Genomic DNA, 22,762 nt, shown 5'->3' with positions numbered 1-22,762 from the left:
TCCATTGGGCTTGATCATTTCCAGACGAGCTTGAGTTTTCTATTTTTCTATTTTTTATATTCCTACCAAAATTAAGCTACTTTTGTTTTCATTAGCCTGCTCAATAGCTTAGCATACAGTAGCATGTTAGCATGTTTCTTGCTAGTTAGATCATATTTTGATAGCTACAAACAACTTGAGGCCAGGGCCTTAAAAATGCGTCTCAAACTTTGACCTATTTGTACGTAAATATTAACCATGGCTAATTTAATTTTGTAAATACTGACATGGTAACAACGAGTGGCTTTGTGCTAGCTGCTAATCCACTAAATAATTGATGTGTTTGATTGATTGTGTTATGTGCATTTCTCAGAAATAGAGCTTGTAGCACCAAGAAAGCAGCAATGAAAACTTTTTTTTCAGTAATAGCATGGCTATATTTAGCACAACCCACATTTCTGAACAACTTTTTCTTTAACTCTGGAGAGCGCAGGATTGATAGAAACGTGCTCTTGTGGCTGAAACTTGAAAATACTTCTTCAAATTACACAGCAAGAGAGAAGAGTGGAGTGATCAGACGTGACTAGCTTCACTTCATAGTGCTGGGTTATGGCTCAGTTCCAGTCTCAGCAAGCCCATAGCTTGCTAATATACGTAGTTTTAGTATCATTTTAATGCGTATATACAGTATGAGATATGACCACACCACAATTTACCAGGATTTGAATTCTCAAATCTGATTGGTCAGAAGGTGTTGATTAGTTTTCTCTAACAGCAGCTCTAACAGTAGTACCTGCTGCAAATCACAGGTTTATATTAATTCAATATTCTAATACATTATCAAATACGTTTCTATAGTAGCAATGTACGCAGGGACTTGTATGGCTGATGATCTACAAAGACGGATTTTAAGAAGGTGTGTAATCGTTGATATGGTGAAGTTTCCTGTAAGGAGATGTTTATTTAACATTCACTGTATGGAAGGAGTCTCAAGTGTAACAGTCAGAGGTAAAGCTTAACTCTGATGTTTCTCAGTAATATGGTATGTTTCGTTTCTTTGTCTTATTAAGGTTACATGAGAGAAAAAAAACTACTTTATAGCTACTTTATTAGCTATTTTTATAGTTTATAAAAGTTTATAGTATTATATAAGTTTATAGTTTATAGCTACTACAATGTAAGTAACAACAGGAAGTAATTTGTTTCGCAGACATTCCATAACGATAAAACTGATAAAATTATGATTTTTTTTTTATATTCATTGGCAAATTGCTGTGGTATAAGAGGAATAAAAGATGTCGGGACACAATCACAAATTGTAGCAGTAAAACTTCAACCAAATTTCTGCAATGTTTTGATCCATTTTCAAATTTTCCAGATGTTTTTCGTGACATGAAAACTAGTTGTGGCTCATTGGTTAAGGATTTGGACTACTAATCAAAAGGGTCAAATCGCGGCCCTACCAAAACATCCTTAATCCTCAACTGCTTATATCAAAAGTCACTTTGGATAAAAAGATGTTTTCAGGATGTCAACTTTGTATCTGTATTTTAACAATATCTAAACAGATGGATTTGTTAACAGTGAGCAAAACATGAAGGTTCAAGTCTCTTTCAAATCTAAAACTCTTCAAATATTCAGGACATGCTGTCAGTAAAACCTCTTGACCCTTGAGCTAACGTACTCGTGTGAGCCACAGAGCAGCGAGAGCCCCAGCATGCCGGAGTGCACAGCTCACTCAATAAAAACAGCCCATATCAAATGAGTACCTTCATCCATCCATCCCTCCCTCTAGCTATCACTCAATCACTCCATTGCTCTCTCACTCCATCACTGTATTATTGAATCCATATTCAGGTCCCGGGGAGGGTCGCGCTCCGAGGCGGCACCGTCGGATAAATCAATCCCTTTTTTTTTTTCTTTTTTTTCCCTCACACTCGCTCCTGCTCTTTCTTCTCCTTTTTGTTTTTTTCACAGAACAGACACGCACAACTGAAGACATCTCAGTGTTTTCTTAGCAAAATCAAAGTGAAGAGAATTCATGCGTGATGTGGAAAAACGCACATAAAGAGTACCTCAGGGTCGCGTTACAGAGCCAAGACCATAATGTGTGTTTCTGATTTGCTCATAAATAGAGCCAGAGCACGATCTGGGCAATCACACGCCTTACAGAGTGATTCACTGCTGAGAGTTTAGAGGCCAAACCTTCCACTTCCAGTGCTGATTTCGCCTCATACATTTTCAAACTCGTCTCATAACAAGAGGTCACTCCCTCAACATTGCAGCGTTTCACAGTAATTGAACACATTAAAGGTTATTAAATCTTCATACAAAGAGTTTTCATGACATATGCATTCTCGTCTCATGTCTCAATCATACAGCTTATTTTAATACAAAATGATTAGTTGGAGCTTTATTATAAGAACTTGATGGAGGGGGCGTGGCCATGCAAGTTTCGCTTGATCATTAATATGTCACCATAACATGTTCGTAGCTGTATCTGTGCTAGGAATTAAATGACCTACCTAAAACTCATGGACATGTTGCTTCTTTGAGGCATCCTTTTCAACGTCATCTACGTTTTTATTGTTATGTGTTTGAAACTTTTTTGGTTTCTGTGGGAGACAGTAGAAAAAAGTGAGCGCCTTCCTAGAGTGTCTTTATACCGAAGAAAAAGTGTAAAACAGCTTTTCCTACAGGAATGTAATGCAGTCTTTACCAACATGTCAATTCAGACAGGATATCCCACCTCCCCCCTGTAAAACATCCAAATACAGATTTAGACTGTCTTTTTGACTGTCAGTATTCATCACGTTGTTGTTGTAAGCTGAAATAAGGAAATGCTGCGTGTTGAAGTAAAAGTATCTTAATCGGTATTTTGAAAACGTCAAAGGTAACAATTCAATCACAGTGACACCGTGACTAGCTCTGGCACTGTAACAAGCCTACAGCATGCTAACATGCTCCATTACAGATAAGCCTTAGATTTCATAAAATGCTGTTATAGCAAAATAATCACCCATAGGGTGGTGTCATGAAGCAGAGTTACTGTCACCATCCTGAAGTTGATTATTTTCCTAAAACAGCATGTCACAACATGTTTTGTTCCTCTTATACCACTGCAATTTGCTGATGGATACAATTTTTAATTGAAAAACAACAGGTCATACTTTTTATCCATTTCTAATTACATTTAATGTTGAATGTGGAACAACTGCGAAACAAGCTTGCTTGTGTTACAGCAGCTACAAAACAGTATACAGCTACAAACTATTAAAATATTTTATTTATTAATAAAGTTAACAAGCCAAAAGTGTAAATTTCGCTCCGATAAGGATGAGGGAAATGGAAGAACCGGCGTAAAAGCGCTCTTAGGCTTTAGTAGATATATGAGTATAAATACAGTGATATGAATGCACATCTGTAAGAGCACAGGCTTACCTGCTGACAGGTCTTGTGAAGGTCAAATTAAATTAAAGCAAAGAAAAAATGAAGTCTGACTCCGGCTGATCGATGGCGAGTCATGGTAAATATCAGCTGCAATGTAATGAATGCAGAGCTCACGCTGGCCGCTTCACGTTTTCAGCCAGAAAATTCTGGGAAAGTCGGTATTGATGTTGCAGTAAATCAAGTTTTTGTTAAAATGAATGCCCGGCTCCTGAAAGCAGACAGCCTACGCAGCTGGAGATTTATCAAACTGAAAAGTGGTGATGCTTCCAAATGCTTACCACGCTTCTTCTGGATGCTTTTTCATAATTAGGGTTAGTGGAAACAATTAATTTGGCCATGGTTACGGATCTGTATAATGTCTTGTGAGGTAATGAATAAGGAGCTCGTGGCTCCAAAGTGCTTTCTGCTCACAGGTTTTTTGAAACCCCCCACCACACACACACACACACACCTGATTGCCACTCTGACACTGATATCCTGAATTTAAAACAGACACTAATTTGTCTGGTCATCGCTGCTACCTCGTGAATTTATTACAGTAAACAAGCATCCAATTAAACAGAGGTCTGTTGAAAATCTGGTGTCCAAGCACTCATAATGAACTTCCTAATTTTTGAAAAATTGTCCCCTGATAATATCCTCATCATGCATCCCTAATAAATGGAAAGAAACACACTAATCTCGTCCAAAATTTTGTGGAATTTTAACAAGTGAAAGCTTCAACCCCTAACTCCGCCCTGTCTTTTTCGATGTTTTACAGAAAACGTCATCATATCAATGATTACACCTGTTTTTATTTGTTTAATAACAACACATTATTTTATTTGTTTATTATTAGGTTTATTATTATGTGGTTTATTTATTATAAGGTTTATTATTATCTGGCGCTTCCTCCGTACAAGTCCTTGTTAATGAGCTGTTTCTTTAGAAACAATAACCTAATTTAATGAGCACATTAATATAAACCTGTGAGCTGCACTACTGTCAGAGCTGCCGTTATTGAAAATTAAGCATCACTTTCTGACCAATCAGGTTTGAGAATTCAACAGTGCTGTGGTATAAATCATGATAAAACCTGATAATAGGGGTGTGTGTGTGTGTGTGAGAGAGAGAGAGAGCGGAGTTGGACAGGTGGATGGATATTAAATGACAGTGTGAACAGAATGGAAGGGTTATTCACGCTGATGTCACCTTTCATAAACAGTTCCATAAAAATGACTGACCTGCCAGATGCAGTCACAAATCAAAGCTGTGACCTTGTTTGCTTAACGGTACATAGGCACAGTGCTCACACACACACACTTTACATCTATTTCATGCACAACAAGGCATCCAAAGTCAGACACTGCTTCCATGTATCACATATATTGCCAACATTAAGAAAAAGAATGCATAAGAACCAGGACTTGCCTCCATATAGACCATGGCCTTGGCTTTGTTTGCCATTCTCCTTCTAAAGGCTTCTCAATACTGCACAGTTCTTTTTCTTCTCGGTTTGTTTGCGCCAATTTGCAATGTTCTAGCAACATTCACTAATTTCCATAATCGTAGCTCGCCTCAGTTGCATGTCAGCTACTGATTTGGAAAGATTTGTCCTAACGCAAGCCAGTCACGGCTTCACTTCTGTCTGCACACAACACCTACCTGAGGATTACAAGAACACATTTGTGTCCTTTAACTGGGGACCACATGCTCTGGATCCATAATCATTAAAGACACAGACAGTTTTAAAGGGGCAGAGAGGAAAGGAGATGACAATGTAACTCAGTAGGAGTGCAATATCCGGATAATATCATATCACAGTACTCAAAGTTTAAGTATTTCTATGATACTCGTTAATAAACAGCCAACAAAAATGTTGCATTTTAAAAATGGACCTTTAAAAAACATTTTATATAATATCCTAAAAAATAAATTAATCCTGAAATGGAGGGTAAAAATATTAACATTTAACAATTTTAAAGATTCAAAACTTTACTTAAACTAAAAAGGCAACCCTATCTACATTTATAGGTATGCCCACCCACATTTAGTTAAACCCGCCCACTTTCATAGGTAAAACAGGCAACATTTATAGATAACCCCGCCCACATTTACAGGTAACAATAAGCCTGCCTACATTTTTAGGTCAGTGTAAACCCACCCACATTTACAGGTAAGAATAAGCCTGTCTACGTTTATAGAAAACCCCACCCACATTTACAGGTAAGAATAAGCCTGTTTACGTTTATAGGTAAGCCTTCCCACATTTGTATGTAAGACTACCCACATTTGTAGGTAAGCAAAAGCCTGCTTTCATTTGTAGGTATGTGTAAGACCGCCCCTATATATAGGTTAAGTATATCACATTTATAGGTTAAGTATATCCCTACCCACATTTATAGGTAAGTCCATCTATTGTTGTGTTAAGTTCAAAGAATCTCAGGAACAGAGTGTCTGTTGCTTATTCCCTTTGAATTCAAGGGTCTTTTGAAGTAAATACTTTTGTCTGGAATGACCTTACACATGGCTGCCATGGGCGTTTCCCTGCTTCAAATCACTTCAGAATGGACTGCAGGAGTTATTGAAGGATGGAGTTAGCATAAGCTAGACTAAACTCAAGTAGTTATTTGATAAACTAGTCATTTATTAATATTAAGTTCTTAATTTCTTGAATCTCTAATGGTTAGATATTTCCAAAACAGGAATAAAGGAATAAAGAATGAATTGACTATTCTCACCAGTGCTCCCTGTTGTAACAAACAGTGCCTGGAACAAATGAAATGTGGCCTTTTACGGATGCTAACTCTGCAAGACTTGTTTCCTCAGAGCTGAAAGCATAAATATGAAACCTGCTTATCTCCAGCTGAAAACGACACATCCTGCATTCATCGCCAGTGGCAACACAACTAAAGTACAAGGTGGAAATATCAGAGGCAACCACATGATTTATTCATATTGGAGATCAATAACGCCACAAGCAGATCTTTCCTGCATTCCCCTCTCTTCCTCTGGATGTCATCAATCTTAGCTGACCAACAGTGTTTGTATATTGCATTTCCTGCGAAAGAAAGAAGGGAACAAGAAAGAACTCGTGATTGACTCACCCTGAGTTATTACTTTTGGTGCAACTCAGATCCAGAGAGTATTTAATATGACACCAAACTCCCTGCTCTTAAATATTGTGTTCTTTTCTGTTCTCTCAGAGCAAAACTACTAAAATGATACATGATTTTCCAGCATGATACTAAATAAATTTGTCTAAGCTTCTGTAATGAATATGAAGTAACAGGTAAAAACAGTGGGAAAATTACTGATTTTGATTGGTCTTGGGCCATAGTTGCCAGATTGTAAAATAAATTTTATAATTGTATTGCTGTAAAATCTGGGATAATAAGCTAGCTAACTTTAGGTAAATTGTCAAGATTTCTGAGAGGTCTTTTTAAAAATTATTTTTATTTATTTCACATTCATAAATGTCAATTCAAGTCAGAAATATCTACGAGTAATTGCGAGGTGAATGCTACTACAACGTCCTAATTACTACTTGGGAGCCCCGACTTTTCAATTTGGGGGCGTGTTAACTGTTCAGTTCTCATGCCTTCCATTTTTTTTCTCATGCTGTCCATTTTTCTGACCAAAACACATACTTGAACACACACCGTGTCATAATTACTGCCTCCTAACTCATACGCACAAAAGGAACTGAAAGTCCCTAAAAAGACATGCTCATAGACATGTCCCACTAGTGAGACCATTTCAAAATTTGTAGCCTGTCCAAAACTATAATTACAAAATTATAACTGAAGAGTAGAGCTAGATTCAGGTAGGATTTGTTTTGATTCTGAACTTCAATGTGGGTGAAAACTTATATATATATATATATATATATATATATATATATGTGTGTTCATTTACAGCATGCATGGTGGCTTAGTGGTTGCCTCACCCCTCTGGGGTTGGGGTTCAAGTCCCACCTCTGCTCTGTGTGCACAGTGTTTGCATGCTCTCCCTGTGCTTCGGGGTTTCCTCTGGGTACGCCGGGTTTCCTCCCCCAGTCCAAAGACATGTCCTGTAAGCTGACTGGCAATTCCAAATTGCCTGTAGTGTGTCACTGTGCCCTGCAATGGGTTGGCACCCTGTCCAGGGTGTCCCCTGCCTTGTGCCCCATATTCCCTGGGATAGGCTCCAGCCTCCCCTGTATGGGATAAGTGGTACGGACAAATGGATGGATGTTCATTCACACATTTGTTGATTGCTACTGTCTCTTGTGAGCATTTATATACCTCTCCCCATCTTTAATGTACATGTGAAATAAATATATGCTGAATAGATGCATGCATGGTGTCGTTGTGCTTACGACAGCACTGCCAAATTCCGCACACGCACACGCACACACACACATATACATGGTCCCTCCTGCAGAGAAATGTGTTAGCTGAAATGTCAATCAAGCCCAGGAGGCCACCTGCTGCAGACTGTCTAATGTGTCATTCCAGACATTTACATAAAACAATAATAATATTCACTCATTATACTGAGCGTGTGTGTGTGCGCGCATGTGTGTGTCACTGTGTGTCAGTTTGACAGAGAGGAACGTAGAGGAAACAGACTGAGACGGAGACAGTGTGTATGTGTCTGTTGTGTGTGTGTGTGTGTGTATGTGTGTGTGGTGTAAGGTCATACAAGAGCAGGCGAGTTATTAGTGCAGAACTCAGCTCTACACACCCACACACACGCACACACACACACACACACACACACACATGCACAGCAACATTAAATTACCACAGGAGTATGCAGTTTGGTGAAAATAAAAGTGGCATTATGATTGGCATGACTAAATTTAATAGCCATTACAGCACACAAGTTTAAAAAAAATCCACATTTCCAACAAAAAAACATACAACGGATTGCATAAAGTCGCTTTTACTTGCCCATTAATCAGATACGCTTGTGAGATAATGATTTTTATCTGCTTGTGATTTACCATTAAAAAAATCAGGATTAATAATGTAATCGTCCACAACCTGTAGCCTAAATAAAAGGCTTAAGGAGATTAGGAGACAGTGTAATGATATTACCATCTGTGCAGTCAGGAACTGCTTGTTGGCAGTGGCAATTTTGAAAACCCACCTGGATGGTGGCTTTTTGGCGATACTGTAGCATCGAAAACAAATTACCGATATTGTCACAACCCTAATTCCAAAAATCTTTAGACTGGGACCAACCAGCATTAAGTGTCTGTCAGGTAATCATTAATATAATGGTCATTTTAATTAGTCCTGGCTTTAAAGAGAAGGAAGTAATACTTTCAGACATTGGCTTATAGCTTGGAGAAGCCAGGAGACGAAATGATAATGAAGTGTCTGAGTGATTTAAGAAGAGCTTTTATCCAAATGGGGCAGAATCCAATCCAAACATAGAGCTTTTGACCTGAGGGTTAAGGGCAAGCCTGGGTTAGTACTGCTCCACTGATGTCATTACAAGTGTGCTGACCCTGCTTCACAATATTATTACAGTCTGTGAGGAATAAAACATTCAGGACATGCTGTGACAGAGCAGTGTGATGAAGCAAAGATAATGTTATAACCCTGAAGTTGATTATTTTCCTATAACAGAACAATCTTAAATGGTTTTTTCTCTTACACCACACCAAATATGCCCATGATTACAATTTTTTTTATTATTACATTTTTTTAAAGAACGCATGGTGTACTTTTCATCCATTTATAGTTACATTTAATGTTGTAGAATTGACACAAAACCAATTCCTTTTATGACTTATGTTATATCGGGTATAAATAGTCGTTCCCTCACCAGCTTCTCTTTTATTCTGTTTCTCGAAGGTAATAAGACACAAAAAAAAAAAAGCTCTCTGTCCTTACTGACTATTACCTGACTATAAGTGACTGAGACTGGAGACTCCTTCCAAAAATCTTTAAATAAACATCACCTCACAGGAAAATTTACCATATCAACAATTATATGTATATTTTTCTTTGTGAAATATATATATTTTTTTAAATCTGTGTATTAGTAGTTTCAGATTATTAAGCAACACCATCTGACCAATCAGATTTGAGAACACATCAGCTCTGATTATTATTTAAAAAAAAAAAATTAAATCCTTTGTCAGACTGATAGTTCCGTTCATTGTTTATTAAATCTTTTCAACTGTTGTCTAGTGAACAGACTTTTGTGATTGCTTTAGCCTAGAATGCTGCCTACAAATTCTTACAAAATAAGGAATCTTAGACGACAGCTGTCTACTGATACCTTCCAAATGGGACAGGCTTCATCTCGGCAGAAAAAAAAAAGAAAAAAAGAAAAAGAGACAAACAAAACCCCAGGCAGCTTCTTCCTGAGGAGAATGCTGAATGACTATCTGACATGTTGAAATGTACTGAAAACTGTGCTATATCCCATAACATATACACTGTACCTGTAACTATATATCCAATTTGAAACAAGTGTGATGGAATATATCTCCTATGGCAGATACAAATTCAACTGAAGACCATTATTTCCAGACCAGTAAACACACTGTGGCAGAGTGAAGGTGGTGTTTCTCCTCATGGCTCCTCATTACAGAGGTTTAAAGTGTGACTCTCACTGACACATTACACTGTTGCTGAACACATCACAGCAGGTGGGCCTGTTCCAATCTCATCCTGTCACACTCTCCCTCACGTCTCTCTCTGCTGCTCAACTGTTGCTCCATTTCCAACCGTTCTCTACCTGCCTTTTTCTCCAAAAGCTAGGAAAGACAACGTGTGCTTTCATCCACTATAATTATACTCGCAACATGATGATGTCATCAAGCGTACACAGCCATGGAGAGATTCCAATACACACTCCAGGATGAAGGAAAAAAAAACGCTATACAGATTAAGATACTTGGTATAAAAGAGTACGAGGTATGTGTTCCTTATGTAAGCGCTATGACCAGGGTTGCCAGATCTGCACAAAAAAATCCCAATGGATAATTCTACTGTAAAGCTCTATCTGGATGGGATTAAATTTACATGGGGTTCTGGGGTAACTTCCTATTTTACGGGCGCTCCTCTGTGACTTTATTTCCGTCTGAATTGGCCATGTGAGTGGTTTTTCTCCATCCTCTTCTGAAAACATTACAGGCCGAATTATCTACTGGTTTTCACCAAACTCAGCACCAAACTTGTTTGATCATTTCAGTCCCGTCTGGATACACGTGTCTGTAATTTTCTATGTAGATGTCGCCTCACGTTGGAAAAAAAGACGTCTGACTGCTGTTAATAATGCTGTATTCAGTCTTGTAGCGTGCGTATCGGTGATGAAAAATGAATGCTTCTTGTATACTTTGTGATTATTATTTCACTGTATTTTTAAATTGTTGCTGGAACTTTGGTTCACCTCAAACTGTAATAAGATTCAGCGTCTCTTCTCTACTCCAGCACCACTTCGACTGCTTGGATACCATGATGTGAATGGGGCCTGGTCACGTGACTGCACGTGACTACAAACATCTAGGTTCGTAGAAAATACAACCTTCTAGAAACTTACTCCCCCGTGGTCATTTTATTGCTGTCCAGATGCGAGATGTTCATCACTGAGGAGATTTCTGATGCCCTGCTGATCCAATCCGAATCCAATCCGAATAGGGCTTGTGATGTAGTTTTTCTAATTTTTTTTTTTTTTTTAAACTAATGTCTTAAAATGGTTTCATTTTACTATGCATCAGAAATCCCGTGTTGACAGCTCAAAAATAACAACTTGCACAGCAAGTAAGGTTTATTTAGACTTTTTTTTGTTTGTTTGTTTGTTTTGAAGGAGTCTCCAGCGTCAGTGGAGTCATGGGAGAAAGTTTTCCACCATGGGAAAGTCTTCAAGACAAACTGCAAATTGGCAAACCACTGTGGTGTAAAAGGAATAAAACACATTGGGATATGTTATAGGAAAATAATCAACTTCACGGCAGTAACAGTAACACTGCTTCCTCACACGACCCCATTGTTGAGTACTTTCCTATTACCACATGACAGTGGGTTTTATTCCTTAAATATCTGGAAGCTTTGGGAGAACTTAAGACTTGGTGTATTTTTCTTAAATAATTCCTGAATAAACAGAACTTTCCCAGAATAAATTCACTTAGCATTTAGTCTGTTACCTGAAAATGTCTGAGAGAAATTCCTGTATTATACGTTCCTGAAGAATGCTCTAATATAAACAGATTTATAAGCATTTATGTGTTTAGGTGTTATAAGTATAGATGAATTGATCCAGGGCTGAAAAAGCATACATTCCATTAATCACACTCTAATTAAAGCACTTTCTTACCATCTTCTACCTCTTGCATTTAGTCATACCGTGCCTCTATTAAAACATACCTCTCCATCACTTCGTCTATCTTTCTCTTTCTGTCCCTCCCTCTCTCTCCCGCTCTCTCCCTCTCTCTCTGTGATGAATCTGCAGGTCGTGAACGTCTCTAATTTAGAGTCAGCCGATACATCTTATCAGCAGGGTTCCCTTTTCTGTCTCCTTTCTTCATCTTTCCATTCGTCTCTCCTTCCTTCTCCTGCAGGCGCAAATGAACAGGAAACTGACAAAGACATCTGACAGCATTCTGAATCGGGCCTCTCATTGACTCGGAGTCGCTCGATAATGAAATCAAGCATCGACTATGAGAGAGCGTGTGTGCCGTGCCCAGCCTGGGCTGTCGTAGCAGAATTATGCGAGGCTCATTTTTAATCCACCCCGGCACAGCAAGAAGTGTGTGAGTGGATGTGTGTGTGTGTGTGTGTGTTTAAGGAATGCTCTCTTCCTCTGGCTCTGAGCTCCTACTTAATTTAACAGAGCGCCAATTATTGACCGCACCGCCACTTTGAAATCCTTTCCAATTTATTTAAACTGTAAGTGTGTGCTGGCCAAGACCTCAGGCTTTAATTTGCAGGCTAGCGGATCATATATTACTCCACTTAAACTACAGATGAGTATTCCCCTATTAGAGCACACTTATAGCCCTCTAATACAAAATGAGGGTTATTTATGTGCTTTATTGTCCAGGGCATGGAGTAAGAAAACTTTGTGTTAATTGGAATGATCACCTGCTGACTCAATTAGCACCGTCGTCTATGAATTATGCATGATTGTATCTACTGCTTCAGTCAATCAGAACACACCTTTCATAACTTTTTCTTTTATTAAGTATAATTTCTGGGTTTTTTTTTTTGTAACTCTCAACATGATGCTACCACCACCACCACACTTCACTATAGGGATAGCTTTCTGTTTCTGTCAAACTTTTTCCAAGCAATTTGTGTCAAAGCCAAAAAGTATTAGACTAGAGTACCTTTTTCCACATACTTGCCAGGTTTCTAAAGTTCTTTTTGGCAAACAAGATTTCTTATGTCTCACCACTCTTCCATAAAGCCTAGCTTTGTGAAGTGCCCAAGCACTGGTTGTCCTGTGAACAGCTTCTCCCATTGGAGCTGTGGATCTTTCCAGTTCCTTCTGAGTTAACTGTGGCCAATTAGTTGCTTCTCTGACTAATCCCCTGTTTACTCTTTCACTGATTTCTAAGGACAGCTTTGGCTAATCAGTCTCAGTTGTTCCATAATTTTTTTTTTTTTTTTAAACAATGGACTTAATGCTGTTCAAAGTTAGGATATATTTTATAACCAAACCCTGATAGATATGGGCTTCAAAGCAACAGGTGTGAATACTTTGTTTTATATTTTGTTTATTATGTTTTATATTTGTGTACAATTTTGCAAACTATATAGATTTTTTTTTCCCCACACTTAAATATTATGGGGTGTGGAGATCCATGGCATAATCCAAATTAAGTCTATTTCGGTTCCATGTTGTAACACCACAAAATGTGGAAAAGTTCAAGGGGAGTGAATACTTATGCAAGGCATTGTATACATATGGCACTGGTAATATACACTGCCAAAAGTTTTTGAACACCCTGTATTAACATTTTTTGTGAAATGGGTTCAGGTTAAACACTTAATAAAAAATATAGGTAAGAAATGGATAGTGAACTGAGAAATTTTGTGACTTTTTATTTTATTAAAAATAAAATCTAGATCTATCACATATATTTGTCTTACAATTGATACTAATAGTCTTTAATATCAGCTGTAAGACAAACAGTACAGTAACTTACAGAAATTTAAAGTCTTTCACCAAACAAGTGTACTTGCCTTTAATAAACCACTCATTTAGGGTTCCGTTACAATCTGGAAAGTCCTTACCCACAAAGGTTTAGGGATTTGATATAACACTTGTTTATTTTTTTCCCTTATTTAATTGCTAATAGTGAGTAAACAATAATAAGATATATTCCGGTATCTGCACACCAGGAATCTGGTAATTAATTGCATTTGGGCTCCTTTGACAGGAACAGGTATTTTCATGCCACAAAATAGTGACACACCCATAACAAGGCAGAATGATCACTCTATGTGCACTAGACTGAAAGTAATCAGACTCTATTTGGAACACAGCACAGGCCTGAACAGCACACTGTTCACTTCAGTAGAATCCAATTGTTCCTACAGCGTCAAAAGAGTCTACAACCAAGAAGTTTAAATAACTAACATTTTAGATTGTTTAAAATGTGTTTTAAAGATTTTCCATTTGTGAGATTTTCATACGTACATGGAAATCTTCGTAATTTCCCTAGATGAAAGATTAGATGCATGTCACTTCTTGCCAAATACTTGGTTATGCCTTAAATCCGTCAGGAATCACCAGTTCCCTGAGAAAGTTCCTGTAAATTTAAGCCCACCCTTCTACTGAATACGTTTGATTGTACGTTTGATGCATCATCCCAGTTTCATACAGGATTGAGGTCAGGTGGTTTTGCAAGTCAGTGTCCCAGTACTCCATCATGCATCATGTTGAAAAAAATCACACACAGATTTCACTTTTACAGTTCTTGCACATGAACCACAAAAGACAAGCCAAACTCCGGCCAACAATCTGACCCTTTATTTTTATGTTATATTCATCAGGTGTGCAACCTGATGGCACTGCCATTGGTGGATATAACTTTTTTTTTTCGGGGGGAGCTTGTCTGAATATCCTGTAATAGTTTCTGTGATGTCATATATTTCTTTAAAATGGTGACATATGAGGGCTCCTAACACATGACATGTTTCTTTACTATCGCTCACAAATTTACCTCAGGATGGATCCTGAACTAACGGCAACTATTTTCCTGGAACTAACACTCCTTTAGGATTCCTTACCAATACTACGTAGAATCCTGCAACATTTTTTTTGCTGGTCACAAAGGGTTTCATGGAGACCTCCTTTAGGAAGCTTGACCATGTAAAAGAACTGTTGAGAAAAAAATGATGGAATCTTGTTTGAGTGCAAGATTAGCAAGAAATAAGCATGAGCTTGCTGGCTAACACCTCATTTATTTATAATGGGCTTTGATTATCAACAAACACAACTCCTTCAGTGCAGAAGGACGGAGAATTACCGGTCTCGCTCTTGATAATTAATGTGTGGTGCACCCTGTCTGGGTGGGAAAGGGCTTTTCCTACGATGTGACAGAAGTCCCTGCGCTGAAATACACACTCTGTAACAAAGTATGAGTGAGAACAGCCTGTGACACACATGTAATGTGAAGAGCCCAGTACAATGAAGGCCAGCTCTTCCCATGGGGCACTAAAGCAAACATGCCATTCCACTCATCTGCAATGGATTACTGAGCTTATGGTACTCATCATTTAGAGTCCGTGTATGTGTGAGAGAATGTGTTTTGAAAGGCGCAACAAAAGCAATGCGTCTAAATTCAGCTTTGATGCTGACACACAATGTTCAGTTAACAGCTGAAGCTTTCTCAGAGTTACCCAAGGACAGAAGAAACCAAGACAAAGCTTTTGAGCCACAAAAAGGCAGAGATCTGTGAACAAGTGGAACATATGTTGCCTAAATTGAGGCATCCCTAGTTACTGACACATATCATAAATCACAGTATTAAATTCTGCTGAAAACATGTTCCATCTAAAAATAATTTTATAGCTTTTTAATAGACTTCCCTGTCCCTCGTCATTTTAGCTAACTCTGTGACGTAACACTTATTACCATTAAAGATCTTTTTCCATGACTGCCAAGTGAAACATCATTCTTTTCTCATGATTCATTTCATTGTAACAAACAGATGCATCCTCTTTTTCATGATAAACTGCAGCATAAGGACTGCAAACATTTAGTCATCATGTCATGCGACACTTAGTGAACGAAACATGATCAACCTTGGCAATCAGGCTTGGACCAGTAGCAAGGTGATAAAAGTAGTGGACTTACTTTGAGTATTCTTCATTGTCCTGGTCACACCTGGCATCTTTGTGCTTCTCCCAGTCTTTTCCGTGCTTGCAGGTGGTCAACAAAATCATATCTTCCCCGTTATGTATGTGATACAAAGCGTTCCTGGTTTCTGAACCAATTCCTGTAAGGTATCTCTTCCCCTTGAACACCAAAAGGTATTTCCGTGCAGGAGGGACATTGTTGGATGTCAAATAACCTTTCTCCCCACCTTTCTGGGGGTGGTCTTTGGAAAAAAGAGGTATGGACACATCAAAATGGGGCCTGAAGTTCTGCATGTCAACGCTGGCCTTGGCCAACATGGCCTGACCTACATCAAAACCCAAATCCTCCGCATAGTCGGGCCACGTCCCAGAGTACAGGTTAAAGATCAGGTGGTTCCTGCCATCATTCCACAGTGGAAGGTTCTGGATCTGAGTTCTAACATCCTGCACATATTGTGGTGAGAGCCTGTCCCGGTCCAGCGTGTCCACACTGAGCACGAAAAGGCATGCCTCACTTGGATCACTCGTGTAGAACCGCGAGTCCTCGATGGCTGCCAGAACTTTCCGGTAATTCTCGGAAATTCCTGTGACCGTGCTTGTGCCTGGTGGGTACACATAGACGCGGAAGGCACCCTGACACCGACCGAAGTCAAAGCATGTGTCCATGCGACAGCGGCGGCTCTTGTACATGTTGTTTTGAATCTCGCGCCGCAGCAGCACCAGTGGTCCGTACTCTTCTGGTTCCACTTCCTCCAGATACAGATATGGCTGCTCGGCATGCTGAAGAAGGGCGTGAAAATGCGGCTCGTCACTGTGCGTCTGGAGCTCAGTGGTGTGTAGAGTGCAGATGTAGGCGAGCAGCATGGCGCAAGCTGCCGCCAACGCTAGCACGTAGCGCTTCTTGGCCTGCATGTGGACTGGCACGGAGAAGCTCAACGCGCCACAAAGACTCTCATATTGGCGCTAGAGCATAGCGCCAGCGTATGGGCCGCTGTGAGCGGACACATACACACACAGATTACCCTAAAACCAAGAAAGGCTAGTTTTACTAGAAAAGTAACATATGAACAATTGATATAAAATCAGTTGTGCTGGTAAGATGATCTGCACACACTGTTCTGTCCTGAGGTAGTCCTGAGGTAAATTTATTTGAATAATTATCTGCATAATATTTACGCACTTAGACACATGAAAAATACAAAGCAAAATCCCCTGTGCTGAATTACTACCTATAGTGCTGAAATAAATCTTATAGCCTAGAATTAAGCTCTATAGACTTTTATTTGTGTACAGCTTCATACATAAATTCAGTATAGGTGCTAATTCAACACTGGGGATGCTGTATGGAGATTTCAACTTTTTTTATGATTTACTTTGACACATCAAGAGTGATTTACCTTCCTTTTGAATAGCATTAGATGAAATGTGTTTTATGGAAATTATGAAGAGGATAAAGCAACAAAATTTCTGCTCATGCGTGAAATAAACCTGCAAGGCGCCATATACCGTTTGCAGCTGAGAAGTGACAAAGTAACAAAGGCGATGGAAATTGCATGAAATGGTGTGTGAAATTCTTTGAATGCGCGGAGAAAGTTGGGCAGCGGCGGCGCACCTGTTCGAGCGCATGTGACGTTAACCAACCTTCAGCTTCGATCGAGAAGATCCATGCGTCATTCAGAGCAAGATGGAGCATTTTCTTCATGAAGTCAGTCAGACTGATATTTCAGACATAAAATATTATTCCCTGAAGGAAAGCGTGGTAACTTTAACAGCGCTGATATCCAGGACTCCATTCACGTTCACTCTGGAACATCTGGATCTCTTTGTCAAAATGGATTTAACGTAAGATCTCGCGTGTGTCCTCGGGTCACTTGAGGTTTTTTTCACGTGCCGAGTGTCATCCTGATATCAATCCCGAAAGGGTGGCGTTTTCCATTCGTCCGCTCCAAGAGCAGGTCTAATCCGGTACTCTCATCTAACACATTTTCAAAACCAAACAGTCAAATATACTCTTCATTCTTACCCGTAAGAGGAATTATTATACCGGTGCTGTCATCGTTGTCTACATGATATCTGTTTATCTTCTTCACCTATACCCGAGCAGACTTGGACTTCTTTCCAGTTCTGTAACAGCATAAAATATGAATTTACTACAAACCCTGTCAAATTAGAACTTTAAAAATGTATAACATTTTAAGGCTTTAAGGTTTTTAGTCAAAATGGTCCAGATTTGGTGAAACCAGCCATCTCTGACAGGATGATAAAACTTCATTTAGCTCTGAGTGAAACTTGGTGTCTCGCGCTCTTTTTTTTTTTTTCCCGCCAAGATTCCTGTCAGCTTCACCGGAAGTGTCTGTCAGGTCTGAGTCCAAGTGCCTCCGCGCGCTCTTTCGCCGTCTCGCGCGTGTTTAACACTTAGCCAGAAAGTTTGTTTAAGAGCGGCGACACCTGAGCATCCCGCTTTCCTCAGAGTCACTGCGCGCTCCGTTCTTAATCCGCGAGGAGGAAAAAAATAAGAAATAAAACGGAAACGGCGTTAAAACTCTCGTATCCTTTGCGACACGGGTTTGTTTTACTGACGCGCGACAAACGTTTTCACGCTGTCCGTCTCAGTGACACGAGCGCGCGGATGAAACCCAGTCTGACTCTGAGCGCGAGCGAAACTGCCTCAGCATCATCTGAGGAGAAGCGCTACGGTGCGCCAATCGGGCCAAAAAACCTCGCTATGGAAGGCCAAAGGGTTCAAAAGACAAGAAATGACACAGGTTGCTAATTTTAGGTAAATTTTATCGACGTGTCTACAAAACTATGCCAACAAAAATATTTTTATCATTATTATTTTATTAAGTTTCATAATTTTTTTAATTAAAATGATATCAATTACACTTTTATTTTGGTAAAAAGGTGTAAAAAGGTGTATTTAAGGTATTTCTGAATGGCATTTTAGTACATGATTGACACATGTTTTTTTCTTCTATTAACTTCTAAATTATTCTCATTAAAAAAAAAAAAAGTCTCATAATTTTTTGTTTTGCTAAAATGGATCGTCACTTGATTCGAAACTATTTGTCCTACATTTAAACTAATAATCTTTACATTAGTTATTAGTTATTAGTATACCAAAAACTTTAGTAGGTTTAGTAGGCTTTGAATGGAAAACACAGGGGGGGAAAAAAAACAGACAAAAAGAGGTAAGTATTTGCTAAATCGGTTTATACCATAGTGCTGTTGAATTCTCAAATCTGATTGGTCAGATGGTCTTGATTCATTTTCAATGACAGCAGCTCTGACAGCAGTGCTGGCTGTGAGAAAAAGCACAGGTGTATATTAATTCTCATAATCACTGATATGGTGAAGCTTTCTGTGAGGAGACTCTAGTATCAGCACTTTTTTAACAGTTTTCCATTATGAGAAAGTCTTCAGGACGGAGGTTGCGTTTTTGTGGTTTCTTATTAACTTTGAGTGAATGTAAGCAAACAATGGTTATAACGTAAATAATAACAGGAACTAACTTGTTTTGCTGACATTCCACAACAATAATGTAACTATAAATGAATAGAAAGTATATGTTATTCTTAAATAAATAAAACTTGGTATCATTGGTAAATTTCAGTGGTATAAGTGGAATAAAACATAACACCACATGCTGTTATAGGAAAGCAATGAACGTTATGGTTGTGACAATAACTCTGCTTTGGGTCTGGCCTTATCATACCACCCTGTTGTTGATTATTTTCCTGTCACAGCATGCCACCTGGTGTTTTATTCCTTAATTAAGTACCTAGATATTGTTAGCGCTTATGGAATGGTACGGTGAAGGAATGCCTTCACTGTTTTCTTATTATTAATGCATGCTTTTTCTTTTTCCATCAGCTGCTTATACGGAGCAGATTTCTTTCCTTGACTTTATTTTTGTCATGACCACACTAATCATTTCATTTCCATTATTTATAGATAAAATACATATAAATGATTATTGTACCTTTTACAAATTCCTGAGAAATGCTAAAAGATTCAAAGCGTTCTGTGTTCGGTAATATCTTCATGATCTGGGGTAAAGTATAATACAACTGGTGTTAGTGCTGTGATCTGGGAGCTAATGATGCCATCTAGAGGTTTACTCTGTAACTGAGCGGACACTGGAAAAAAAATCATTCTGGTTGTCTGTGGAGTAGCGAATCTTTATCTACTTTATCGATCAGTACACACAATTTTGGTAATTATCACTCTAATTATACACTGCCACTCAAAGGTATCGAACACCTGGAGTTTCTTGTGTTTTATTACAGTTGATTCACTACTAGTGTCAGACGACGCAATAAGGTGTAGAATGAGAATTAAATAAAAGAAAACATTAGACCTGTGCTTTACACAAGACTTAAATGATGTCTTTACGGACTTTGAGGGTATGCCCTCTGAAGCTGAAGCTAGTGATGCAATTTATGAGTTATAATTAGTTATACCACATACTACAATATAGATTCAAATGGAATAAATTATATAAGGGATCCAGTTATCCAGTTATAGTTTTAATTATAGTACAGTAATTATAGTAAAGTCTAAATTAATAGTGTAATGTTGTGGAACGTCCATGAAACACGCTTTTTGCTGTTATCACTTCATTTACAGCAGCTATAAACAGGTTGTTCTCTCACAAGCCTCACTGTTTTCCAGGTAAAAACACTTACAAAAACAATACAGCTTGTAATGTTACAGGAACTGCATTACTGTAAGTTCATTAAGCAGTTAATTAACCTTCTGACCAATCAGAATTGAGCACTGTGGTATAAATGATATTATCAGAGTATTTACGTTTCTTGTTAATTACGCTACGTTTATTTATACTCTACAGTTAACGGTGATGAATGTTCAGGAAAAGAAAATGACTGAGAGAGTGTGTCAGTGTTGTAGGTCTGTAATTCAGAGTTGCGTGAATAGCCTGAACGAGCAGTGTATAATGGTATGTGTGTGTGTGTGTCTTGGAGTGTAAATCTCATTTTCTCCCCATTCCTCTTTTCCATTGGTTCATTAGGCACGAAGCGGCTGGCCTGTGCTAGCGGCTATGCTAACAGGATATGCTAGCACCTCAGTCAGTGCTCACACGCTAATGACTAAAGCACTTCTTGACCTTGCAGAGAAATGGGACATAATGTTCATTTCAACCCTTTCTGAAAATGTATGACACTTCACAGGGCTGCAGTTGAAAATGGCTGCTGGGCATTAGAAACTAACCTGGACTTAACGCTACAAAATTCAGCATTACAAACTAGGCTGTACTTATTCCTGAGTGAATAGAAGAGATCGCCATTGCTCTCTATGAGTGGGAGGGTCGGTGTTACTCTCTGTCCCCTGTCAATCACAGTGACGCTAGTTAATCTTGGGCATCTGTGAGCTCATGTATGCAGAAGAGGGTAGAGCAATTTCCTCCAAATGTGTTTTGTTTTGCTTCGTGATGGAGCATGAGCAGCAGGTTTAAATGATGCTTGTCTTGGAGGAAGCATGTGTTAGCTCTCACTCTGTCTGGTTTCTAGCTGTCACATAACACAGCGGGAATTGGCAGGTGAATAAATTTGGGAGAAAATCAGGAAAAAAACCTAGTGTGGACTTGCTGTAATGCTACAAAACTGGCATCGGTCACCCCTTACACTTATTATCTTATTATATAAGTATTATATAATATATATAATCTTATTATATAATATCTTATTATTTGATTATTCCTTTTCAGTCTGCATATCATGGCAATCACCATGTCATTGATTATTTTCCTAAAATAGCATGTCTGTAAGTGCTTTATTCCATATATAACTCCTACACATGATATGTTATGAAAGCCATGAAGTTAGAAGAGCAAGGAAGGTAAGTCTGGACCTATCAAATTCAATTCAATTCAATTCTGTTTTATTTGTATGGCGCTTTTAACAATGGACGTTGTCACAAAGAAGCTTTACAGAACTATATAAATTATGGATATAAATTTTAAATTGATAAATTTATCCCTAATGAGCAAGGCAGAGGTGACGGTGGCAAGGAAAATCTCCCTGAGACCATATGAAGAAGAAATCTTGAGAGGAACCAGACTCAAATGGGAGCGCGATTGTAAATCATTTACAGTTACAGTATGTAGCCAGGACCAGAGTCATAAGCATCAGAGTCATTTCTGAATTCATTATAGTTATAACTTGAAGTCTATTTTGTTGAAGTTATGAAGAAACTGTTCGATGATGGAAACTTGGGGGCAAAACTATTCATGTAAACAGGAACACTGTATATAGAATCATTCAACAATATCACATTGGAAATAGAGTCTCAAAAGTAATCAGAAGTTTTCTTAGTTCTCGTTTAAACTCAAGTAATGGAGCAGACCACTACACTTCACTTCACTTCGTAATCCTGCAGCCTGTGTAACTACATGAAGCTCTGTGGTGTACATATGACTCATTCACTCTCCATTAGAGGGAAATGAGGTGCTGAGAGATGAGAACATTCAAGCTGCCAGTTCTCCGTCTTTCGCAAATCCGTTAAACTGCAGTACGGTCGCGCTTGCTTACACACGCTGCTCGAGTGTGTCATGGAAAAGATGACACGAGGCACGATTTGGACAGTGCATCATCGTCTCCTGTCTGATCTTCCGCTGGACATCTAGCAGCAATTAGACCGAGTGAGGAAGAGCAGATGGACCGTGTGCGCCGCTGTCAGTTCTACATGCTGAGAACAAGCAGATGCTGTAGACAGTTTCAGTATGTTATGGAGGAAAAAAAAGAAGAAATCTCACAGTGCTCTTGCGTGTTAATATTTACATTGGGATAAAAACCTAACCCCTGTGTTCTAACTAGCAATGGCTCAGGCCATCTGTTGATTTTCTAGTAATATAACTGTGAAGTTGTTTTTAATATACACTTAATATACCTTGTATTGTTAATAAGTAAAGAATAAAACACTCGGTGTCATGCTGTTATAGGAAAATAATCAATATCGGTGTAGTGGGATGAAGTGGATTTACTGTTACCACCCTGAAGTTGATTATTTTCCTATAACATCAC

General features: G+C 38.6%; 1 protein-coding gene across 2 annotated transcripts in view; it reads right to left on the bottom strand.

The window, feature by feature from the left end:
• LOC113529295 (exostosin-1) overlaps positions 1-18,381 on the bottom strand; it is a 158,032-nt gene extending 139,651 nt beyond the window's left edge. Inside the window, exons 1-2 of one of the 2 annotated variants that reach the window (XM_053231888.1) lie at positions 17,332-18,381; positions 15,718-16,742 (exon numbers count right to left, since the gene is read on the bottom strand). In XM_053231888.1, the coding sequence (XP_053087863.1) occupies positions 15,718-16,631 (914 nt within the window). In that variant the 5' untranslated portion in view covers positions 16,632-16,742; positions 17,332-18,381. The remainder of the gene's footprint in view (positions 1-15,717; positions 16,743-17,331) is intronic. The other variant, XM_026918398.3, reaches the window with a different exon arrangement.
• Between the last annotated feature and the right edge of the window lie 4,381 nt (positions 18,382-22,762).

This window comes from Pangasianodon hypophthalmus, chromosome 30 (genome assembly GCF_027358585.1).
Source record: "Pangasianodon hypophthalmus isolate fPanHyp1 chromosome 30, fPanHyp1.pri, whole genome shotgun sequence".
Lineage (NCBI taxonomy): Eukaryota > Metazoa > Chordata > Actinopteri > Siluriformes > Pangasiidae > Pangasianodon > Pangasianodon hypophthalmus.
This window is presented reverse-complemented; position numbering and strand designations above follow the sequence as displayed.